Raw genomic sequence first — 11,413 nt, forward strand, 5'->3', positions numbered from 1 at the left:
ATCAGTCTCACGGCTCAAAGATGCTCTGGTGACTCCGTAGGATCAGTTCAACCTGATCTATGCCTTTCTTCCTTTAAAAGTCCTTCCTCGTCCTCTCCACAGATCGAGGTAGAGGACATTCTGGTGATATCTATTTTACTGAACTGGCCAAGGCGGTTGTGGTACTCTGAAAGCATATTTCTCCTGGTGCAAGTCAAGGAGCTCCCATCCCAGGAAATACCTGATGAAAAAAATCATGGATCAGAGCCTGGATCATCATTTGACCCATCATGGGTCAAATTCCAGCCACCTTTTTTTTTTCTTTTAGAGATCACTTGCATATCACTTCTTAGTGTAGGCCTTCATACAGTGTGTCGCTCACATTGTCCCATTGTATATCCCACAGTGACACCATGGGATCTCAACCTGGTTCTGTTGTCCCTTCAGAAATCACCCTTTGAAACTATGAAGATTATTCCTCTGTCTACTCTAGCCCACCAAGTTAGAGTAGACAATTGGCTTCCTCATTGCCATCATTTCTGCAAAAGTCAAGTTTCTGAATTGGCAGCCTTAACCTGTATAGAATCCTTTCTTGCCTTCTTCCTTTGCCTTAATGTGGTTTGTTCTTTCACTTTAACCAGGACATTGTTTATCGCATAAAAATCCAAAAAGTAATTCTCCTGCATTTAGGTGCTAAAAAAAGAGTGTGTTCTAGACTTTGTTGACTGCACCTAGGATCTTGCTGCCCTCTCAGGACCATGGGTATCCACAAGTACTAGAAAACAACAAAAACAAGAGAAGGGCGCATCGACCTAGTGCAATTCCATTAAAACATGTATTAAAAAATAAAAAGTATCATACATCATACTCACAAACAGATGTAGTAAATACGCATGTAAATGTGCTATATAGACAGATCGCCTCCAGGACATAGACTATTCCAATGCCGCAGGAAGGCCAGATGGCATCCATAATGGCTAGGCTGACACATTTCAAGGCAGAACCCTCTTCCTCAGACCCAAAGAAGCAAATGACCACACTACATATATATATATGCCTACAAACTGGACCGTCCTCATTAGTCGGTCCCACCCCTCAAACACCATTGGTGGTGTATATTTTATTCAAGGGTCCAATTGTCAGCATCTGTAACAGGATGCACTCTGCAATATGCCTGCAACATAATCATTTACAGTGCAATGTAACATATTAGTTGACACAAGGCAGGGGTGTCCAAACTTTTTTCAAAGAGGGCCAGACTTGATGAAGTGAACATGGGTGAGGGCCGACCATTTTTCCTGACATTTGAACCAATAAAATTAAATACAAATTAATTATCTTATGCAAAGTTTATTGCAAGCGATGTGAATGACAATTCTAAACAGTAGTAAAATCACTCTGCCTTTCATATCTGAAGGCCAGATTAAAAAAAAAAAAAAACACAGGAAGCTAAAATATACGGTATGTCTGGAACACAACTAACATTAACTGAGATGTTTTTTACAATGTATTCATCTCTTTAAAAAAAAAAAAAACTTGCCTGCACTTATGTAAAGGGTGAAACTGAGATCTGGACTGCGGCACATGGCTAGGTCTGGTTCAAAGGCAGTGGTTTAGATGCACAAAATGTCACGCAGGTGAGAGTCACTAGTCTTGTCCTCATGTAGTTCTTGTTAAAGTTCATAGGAGAGAATGTCTTCTCACACAAATATGTTGAGCCAAACAAGCTCAGCATTTTCTAAGCAAATGTTCGAATCTCTTGAAACCGGCTCCTATCCAGCTGGCGATAAAAGTGCATAAGAGAGAGCTGTTGGGGACGACTGCGTAACTCGCTGTCACCATGCAGCTCAATGAGCTTGAGCTGCAGCTATTCTGCAGCATCATTGGGGTCAACAGAGAATGGAGAGCAGAAAATGCTGATCTCCTTTTCAATAGCTGCAAAATCCTGAAAGCACTGTTTAAACTCCCCAGCCAGATATGCGATGTCTGCTGCATACCCGCTCGTTTGCGCACTGATATTGTCCTGTGGAAAACCTGTTCATTATTTCCTGCAATGCTGAAAAATGTATGGTATTGGGCTGTGTTTGTGACAGCTGCCTTATGAAAAGTTGCAGCTTTGTTCCAAAGGCTTTGAGATATGAATAAAGCTGGTCCACCACTGCATCTTTCCCCTGAGGACTCATGTTCAGTACATTCAGATGCGTTATTATGTCAACTAGAAACCCCAAATCAGCCAGCCAAAGAGGATCAGATAGTTCTTGCATTGGTTGTCCTGTTGTTTCCAAGAATTCTCCGATTTCCTTTCTGAGAGAGTAGAAACGCTGCAGTGCAGACCCCTGACTGAACCATCTTACATCGTTGTGATATTAAACATCTTCGTATTTAGACTGGATGTCCAGTAGAAACTGTTTAAACTGGCAGTGGCACAGGGCTTTAGAGCAAATATAATTAATACAGTAGTTTTTAGCACCGGTTTCATATTATGATCATATTTGAGATGTTTAGCACAGAGAACTTGTTGATGAATGATACAATGGAGTTTAATAGTTTTGCCTCCTTCTTCGATCACCCTGTTACAGATTAGGGTTGATAATCCACTTCATTCACCAGCCATGGCAAGTGCCCCATCAGTAATAATCCCAGTAAATTTGTTCCAAGGCAGTTTCATGTCATCTATGGCAGAACTAACAGAAACATAATAAATCTGTTCCTCTTGGTTGGCCCTTAAGTCACATTAATTTCTTCGTTCACCCCTCTCATAAAAATCAGCAACTGAGCTGTGTCAGATAGGTCCGTGCTTTCATCTCTGGCTGTTGAAAAGAAGTCAAAATCCACTCCTTTGGACGTTAACTGTCTCTTAATATCTGATGAAATCTCTTCAATTCTACAGATATTCTCAACCATTTTCATAATGCATTCTTTGATAAATCCACCCTCAAGAAAAGATTTGCAATTTTTAGCAATTAACGTTGCCACCTCATAGCTCACCCTTGAAGCATTTTCATTTGACTCACAGGCTCTTCTGAAAAATCACTGTTGTGATATTAAAACAGCTTCAAGTTGCTTACACCTTTCACTGTGGTCAAGCCCTGTTAGCTTGTCGTATGTGCTATGTCTCGACTGGTAGTGTCTCTTGACATTAAATTCCTTATAGACAGCCACAGTCTCTTGGCATATCAGACAAACACAGTGATTCCGTATTTCAGTGAAGAAATATTCCACTTTCCACCTGTCCTGGAATCGTCGGCCCTCACTGTCAACTTTTCTTTTCTTATTTACAGTCGCCATATTAGAAATTGGCCAGAAGGGGAAGGGATCATGTGAGCACAGTGCCAGAGATTTTGGTCTAAGTTTGTTCGCTCAAGCCCTAAGTGTGTTCGCCCGAGCACTAATACACTGCCCAACAAGAATTTGCCAGAGATCTCTTCCAAACGAAGTTACGCTGTAATGTACAGTGCTCAATGCTGGCGGGTCACAAGTGAGGGGTAATGTCTGGAGGCGGTGTCTTGTAGCCTCATGTAAAAAAAAAAAAAAATTTGATCTTTTTTTACCTTTAGCCCTTTGAGCCCTTCTAGACTATTGTCTATTGTCCCCCATCCTGAATAAAGATGGCAAGTGCAGGTTCTCTTTAGTTGCAGCAAAGGTGAATTGCCTGCCCTTGTGGCTGTGCGTGGTGAAGACGCAGCACAGGGAGAAGTGACGCTTCTATGTTGCAGCAAAGATAAATTACAAGGGGGATCAAGGTCTTGTCTCGCTGTGCATACAGAATTGCTCCCTCACAGTGGATTCAACACCATACAGGTGGCTGTAATAAAGGCAAATAAACAATCAGCGCATACAAAGAGATTAAAAAAAAAACGTGTCTATCACACATCAAATAAATATACAGCAAGGCCCAAAAGTCCCTAGAAACAGGTAGGGTCCAATGAAAGAGGGAGGGTGCCAGAAAACCGGATCCACTTCAGGTGACAAACTGTAAGACCCCTGTATTACCAGCAGGTATACACACTTTACTCCATTAAAAAGAAAGGTTGAAGGGAAGAGTGAAAGATGATCCTCAGCTTTCCACCTGCTCACCGCTTTGTGAATGGCAATCCCCTGTATTTAAGGACCAGTCGTGTCTCCGTTTAATAATGTGTCACCCAGCCAGCACATAAAGGTAATTATAGGAATAAATATATATATTATAGGTATATATAGGAATAAAAAGCATCAGTGCTTTATAAATAAAATCACACTTACAGAAACAAGCAGTAGAAGTGTAGAAAGTACACCGTTCCTCGGTCGGCTCCACAAGATCCTCGTTAGCTCCTACAGGTTGCTGTGTGCGGTGAAGGAGAGAAGGAACGCAATTTTCATTCTGCACTCCGCATCCCACGCAGTCGTGGGCAGTGCCGGCCAGACAGAGCAGAACGGGACTCGGGAGCGGCCGAGCCGAGCTGCCCAGGGATGCCAGAGGCGACGAGGCCCCGGAGCCATCGCATCGGCATCAGGGCGGGAATGTGAAGAGTCTCAGAGAGAGACATTTAGAAAAGTCCGCAGTATCCCTGGGGCCGTATGAAACTGAAGCACGGGCCACAACTTGCCTGCGGGCCGGACTTTGGACATGACTGTTAAAAGACATAGATCCCATCCCTCTGTTTTTATAATCCACTCCTGAAGCATGATGGGAATAGGAGAAGTTTTACTTGACTGTTTTACAGCTATGCTTGCTAGTGTCCAATCTACTGTAAGCAGCAACATAACCCAGTTGGGTTGAATGACTAAAGGCAAATAGGCTGTTCACTTTCACTTTGTAAAGAATACCCAGTCACATGCCAAGAAAATGTAAAAAAAAAACTGAATTTTTACACGATTGCATGATCAATGTCAGCAAAGTTTCACCTCATTCACTAAGCTCTTTGGAAATTCCCATGGAACGTTCAAAATTCTTTGCCTCTTGTAGAGATGCCAGCACCAACGCTATCTGAAAACTTTGGGTGTGTAGGATAGGGTGTCCCCTGCTGTGTGGTGTAGTTCACCCAATGGCCCTACATCACTACTGTGTCTTTTATTTTATGTTGCGGACACTGGATAGAACTACAGAGACCAGTGGGTACATGCTATCCAACACAACCAAGTGAGAAAAGATTTTACTCAGAACAAACCTCTTTCAGGTTGCTTTTGTTTGCACTAGTGACAGGGAAAGACACTTGTAAGCTGTTGCTTACCTCCTTGGGGAAAAAAGCCTGACTGTCTGTACTTTCAGTATTTTGTGAGTCACTGATCTTACAAAAATATACAGCTTTCTAATCTACGTGTTCTGGTTCAGTGCATTTCAGAAGGAAATGCCAATAATAGCTTCCTACTAAAAGTCCTCGTATAGGTTTCCTTTAAGTCTGTCAGGAATAAATGAAAGGTAGATTGGTGATTTACCCACATTCCTTTAATTCTGTTTAATAAGCTTAAGACTGATTAGTGCAGGTTTTGATGTTTATACAAAAAAGGCAAGTCTTAAAAAACATTAAATAATAAAAAGTGATGGAGTTAAGACTGTATTCAGACATGGAACATGTAAATAAAGAAAAAAGGCTGTGCTTACCCTACCCACTTTTTGAATTAAATATGAAATCTCAATATATCAAAAAATACATAAAATATCAAATGGATATCCTCTATTCTCACACCCGTTACTATTATCCAGAGAGAAAACCAGGTAAAAAAAAAGATCTCATAGGGTAATAATGTTTTAATAGTCAAATTTGGTTAAAAAATAAGGGTTACACTCAATTCAACTTCATTCAACTCACAATTTTCAGTGCCCACCCAGGTGCTCATGATGATCTGCTAATACGTGGTCTGGTCTATCCACATAGGAGCTGGCGTGCGATCTACTGGGTTATGCATTCCAGTAGGTAGAAGCAGCATAGCCAAAAGTCCTGCCCCTACATGTTTCGTCACTTTCTGCACTTTAGCATTTCCATTTGATGTTTTATGTATTATTTTTATGTTGAGATTTTATATTAAATTCAGAAGGTGAATGCAGCCTTTTTTCTTTTTTTCTTTATATACATGCACAAGGTACAATATACGCACCATTAAGACAGCAGCTACCCCGGGGTTCACATCAAATATTGCACGTTTGAGCACAGTACACCTAAAATAAAACATTGCATGGATATATTTTACCATCAAAAGCATAGAACATCTTTCTGCCATGAAAATTATGATTATGTCCCCAGATTAACCGTTTTGTACACTGTAAGCTGCCTAGGCACATGTTTTTTTTTTCCATTTTATATCCAACTGTCTTTGGTGATGTTCGTAAATGAGAGGAACCAGAGCATTCATCCACCCAAGACTGAGATTCTAGTTATTAATACATGCATGTGGGCTACATTACCATAATGCTTCTTCACATCATCTCATTGTCTTACTTTACCTTTTGTAATAGAAAATGGGCAAAACATGTTGGTGGGTGATTCAGCCATCCATGCAACTTCCATCCATAGCCAAAAAAATCTGTTTTGAGTAAGCAAACTCAGACACAAACTATAATATGGTTTCCAGAGCAAACTCCACTGTCCTGGAAATGTCTAATTTCTTTCTTTCTTTCTTTGCCTTCACTATAATACCTTTTACAAGGGCTCTGGGCTCTTATGATTGCCATAAATTCTTATAAACACGCTTTAAAAACACATTTGATCACTTAGTTATCTAAGTTATTTATATAAAATAGCTGTGATAAATTATTACAAACATTACATGATAATATTCTAAGGAAAGCACCAGATTTATAGATGATAGAGAAAATTGATGATATTTATTGAGATTAAGTGCCTAATATATGTGTTATGCTTTTTCCCTCCAGCTGATTGGAATGTTGCTGGCATGCTGTCTTTCCCGGTTCATCACTGCAAATCAGTACGAGATGGTGTAACACGGTAAATTTGGATTTGTGCTTTTATCAAGGCGCCTCTTGCTTCCACCTTCACTTACAAGCTCCAAATCACATTTGCTTTTAAATTGCTGAAGCGAATGCTGTGATTTCAAGCTAATCAATTTCAGCTGGTAATAACATCTCTCTGCTTATTGGCGTGTGAGAAGCTTGCACATACAACTCATACAAATCACTTATTAATGGCTTCTCATCTCCAGTTGTTTGAGGCTGATCAGACAATTAAAGGAGAATTCCAGCATGTACCAACAATACAGACGTTCCAAAGCTACCGCATTGTAATATATATGGTTAATCAAATGTCAATATAAAAAGATATAATTACACCTTAGGGAAGGAATCCTTATTGTTACCTGCAGCCTTCTTTCCTGAATCGGCTTTGTTTCACTAGACTTTTTTCTATCTTGATGGAATTTACATGTTCTTACCCTACAAGCTTTACAGGTCTGTGAGGGATCACAAACCAGTTATCAGCAGGGACAATCAAAGAATGGCCATCAACTATGCCAGTGATGGTGAACCTTGGCACCCCAGATGTTCTGGAACTACATTTCCCATGATACTCAACTACACTGCAGGGTGCATGAGCATCATGGGAATTGTAGTTCTGAAACATCTGGGGTGCCAAGGTTCGCCATCACTGAACTATGCTATACCAGGCTCCAACATTATTGCAGATAAAGTGATAGCTGCATATTGAGTACTACCCCTTATACAGATAGCAAAGATAATTATCATATTTTTATTTGTAATAAAATAAATACAATGCAGCAGGCAAGTAAAAGAAAAAAAAAACCTTTTTTGCAAGTACCAATAACAACTCATATTGTGTACTCCCTGTAAATACACTATAGATTTAGGATTTCATCGGTGTAATATTTTCTGCTGTGTTTTTAACCAGTACAATTATATCAAGGACTCTACAGAATTATTGCATTTATTCATGTGGTATCAACAGAATTATTGTACTTGAAAGAGATGGTTTAACTTGCTATCTCTTCTTAAGATGTTGATGTAGGTGATCTGGTTTTGGGTAGGTGTCAATGGTCTCTTTAGCTTGTAGGGCAATGTAACAAAAATGTTAAGTGAAGAGCCACACCTCTGCTAAAAAGTCCATATGCCAATGTATTCCTGTAAAGGTCGGGGGGGCAATTGGAAGAGTAGGCTTTTGGTTGTCCCTCTAACCATTATTGGAATAAATATGTACCTGGATCTTTTAGCAGTGGTGTGGCACTTCAATCTACATTTTTGTTAGACACAAGACAACTGCCAACTGTGCATGCAAGATCTAGCCCCTGAAGATTGTTCTTAGGAACAGTCATTCTATAAACATTTAGGTCTGCATTGGACAAATGAGTGTTTCTGCTCAGGTAGAGGGAAGCAGAAATACTGCAGGCACCAGCTTGTCTGAAGGCAAAACCTGCAAAATCCTTCCCCATTTGACTTCCACGCATCACTGTGGACGTGCAGACATAAGAATGTTCCCTGAGTTCATCCATAAATAAACAACTTACTCTAATGATGGCACCTAAAATACAAAAAAATGTGCCAGTTAGTCATTTTGGGTGTTAGAATTGCAGGAGGAAACTAGGGAACAAGGAGAAAATGCATGAAATTCGAAGTCAAACTCCAGGCAGATACTGGTCTACCCAGTGAGTCAGTACAAGGCACTCAATGTGCTACTGAAATGAGTTACAAAGGCTTTATTTACATCTAGCTTTTCCGGTATTGTTTTCAGTGTATAAGGTTATAAAGTGTATAAAGTTATAAATTCTGTGTTAAAGTGTTTCTACAGACAAAACATGTATTTTTTTATTTTTGGTGACCATTGTCAACAGGAGAAATCCAATTGAATACAATTTTTAACCAGAATAGCAGGAGAGGGGAAATTTTCCAGTTGGGACAAATTGTTTCAGTGGATATTTCCTCTTTCCTTCCTATTTTCTAACAGTAAGTCTTATCTACCAGGACACAACAAAAAGCCCACAGGGATATTAACTACTCCCTGAACTTTCTAAAATAAACAAATGTTGGCTTTAGACATACCTTTTTTGCATTTTTTTTTTTTTTCAATCTACACTTTCGACCATTCAGACGGTTGGAATACCATATGCCATTTGGAAAATAATCTCTACTCCAAATATTGCTTTTGTGAGAATAGGCAGCATGGGTTTCATTGTAAACATTCTAGCACGCTTTACTTGCAAACCTAATGTTTTATTTCAATTTTTTTCTCTAGGGGCCAGCAGTTTCTACATCAGGAGCTGAGAGAATTATGAAGGATTTTACAGAATGTTAGAGCACACAACACATCCACCAACCACTCTGTGTTCCCATTTTGTAGTGTAACCATCTGTTCCAGTACAGCTGTGCCATGAAGAGTAGCCTCTGTAGTGTCTAACTGCAAACTTCCTCCCGGGGAAGGCTTTTCGTATGATGGCACGCTATTATGTGTGTTCTTTAGTCATACTGTAGTTGTAAAGTTCCTATGATAACCCATTAACTGCCTCGACCTGGCTGTGCATGCAGTGGCTGATACAAACAAAGGGACAACAAAGTCCTTACCAATGGTTTATTAAATGTTTCACGCATTTATATAAATCAGTACATTGAAATCAAATATAGCGTATCTAATCTTTTATATATATATATTTATTTACAAGGCATACTTATTTTTTTTATTTTGCCGTATACCACATACAGATAAAACAATAAGAAGAATAAATCTGTGATATGATAATACTTGAAAAGTAATGTTGAGATATGTCGTGCTTTGAATAGGATTCAAGGGGCCCCCACGAGGACCACAGTCCGGATCCTAACTCTGTGCTGTATGCCTAATGCTTATGATCTTTGTCTAGTGAATTTTTTTGCTTCAGATTCCAAGAATGTGTTTCACTGTTACTAAGCTGTTGTTGCTTACTGTGAAGGCAGTATAATGATGCTTTTTTAAATTATCTTTAGTGTACAACGAAACTTATTTGTGCTGTCATGCCTATTTTTTCCTCTCCTCCTTGCTAATGTTCCCTGCTTTCTTTTTTCCCTCATGATGCTTTGGAAGTGCACCAACCAAATGTTATATTCAGAACAGGACTGAAGATTAGGGAAGAAGAGAAGTCGAAAATGTTTAAACATTTTTAAACCGAAATAAATTAAAACTGATTTTTTATAATGTCTCCATCTAGCATGCTGAGAATAAAATGCTTTGATATTGTGAGCATTTGTGATATACATATTAATAAACTGAACTACGACAGATATTGGATTTTATTGAGTATGATGTTGGATATTACTCTTTGTTCCCAGTATTTTTATCATTATATATTTACTATGTACCTTATGGATCAGTGGGGTTGATTTACTAAAGAAGTAGGGACTGTTCAATTACCAAGATGAATTTTCACTGAGTTTAGTCAAACAAATAAAAAAAAATGTAAGCTGACTTCCTTATATAACCCATCCTCTACCCAGTATGCCTCAGTTTTTGCTGGTGTCCTAGGAGATAGGCAAACTATTTTTTACCCTTCACATCCCCTAGACTGTTTTGGGGTTGACCACCCTTGGTTCCTGATGCAAGTGCACCCAGTTGGGGATACGGCACATCTGGATAATTTTGTGGAACCCAGTTGCCTCCTTCTGTGGTTGTCCCACAGCCTTGTGAGAAAGGTTCCCCAGATAATTTCCCTTGTTCTACCCTTAATCAGGTTAATGTGCTTAGCTGTGCAGCAAAATTTCACACTCCTAGCTTCAAGGCTACAGATGCATCACTGGACTGGGGTGGGTCAGAAGATTCCTAAAACCATGTTCTATACTTAGAAATATACAGGTTTTTCTGTCAGATCCCAGAGGCACTTCTGATTGCTAAGTGGGTGGATTTTCAATACTCCTTTTTCCTGGGGTCCTTTCAACAGTCTGGGGTTGTGATTTACCCTTTATCCCCACCTACCTTTGTAGGTGTGATCGTGGAAGTTCTTTGGTGTGTAGAAGCTGCCAGTCCAATATTCATATTCTCCACATGTAGACCATTGCCATAGTAATAGATGACAATGATAATCTAAAAAAAAAATCCCAGGGTTACAGCACCCCCTATCCACCTTTTCATGTACCCCCTTGGTTGTTGGTAGTCTCCTTTGTCCTGCAAGGGGCTTCATTTCACCTAATCAGAGTTGGTTATCTTAGTAGAGTTGTAAACAGGCCCCCTGTCACTGGTTGTTACCCACCCCTTAGTTGGCTTGCTTTTGGATGTCCTGACCATATCTAAATATTTTTTTTTTAACAATTTTTTATTGAATTTAAAATATGTAGTTATACAAAACAAAGCCTATTGGGCATACCCAGGCTTAGAGAACAAACAAACACAATATAATATAGCACATAATACAAAGCAGACTTGGTATAGCAACCAATGCCGAGGGCAAACAATGGGTTTCTCTGAAGGTACAGACTAGTAATATAATGAAGGAATTAGTCCCATAGCACCCTAGAAAGGTTCACATT

At 39.5% G+C, this 11,413-nt stretch overlaps 1 protein-coding gene across 1 annotated transcript in view; it reads left to right on the forward strand.

Moving 5' to 3' along the window:
* TSPAN7 (tetraspanin 7) overlaps positions 1 to 10,174 on the forward strand; it is a 255,825-nt gene extending 245,651 nt beyond the window's left edge. The window contains exons 7-8 of the mRNA XM_082245443.1: positions 6,830 to 6,902; positions 9,156 to 10,174. Of these exons, the coding sequence (XP_082101569.1) occupies positions 6,830 to 6,898 (69 nt within the window). The 3' untranslated portion in view covers positions 6,899 to 6,902; positions 9,156 to 10,174. The remainder of the gene's footprint in view (positions 1 to 6,829; positions 6,903 to 9,155) is intronic.
* The last annotated feature ends 1,239 nt before the right edge of the window (positions 10,175 to 11,413 follow it).

This window comes from Pelophylax lessonae, assembly GCF_965119305.1.
Source record: "Pelophylax lessonae genome assembly, chromosome: 2".
NCBI lineage: Eukaryota > Metazoa > Chordata > Amphibia > Anura > Ranidae > Pelophylax > Pelophylax lessonae.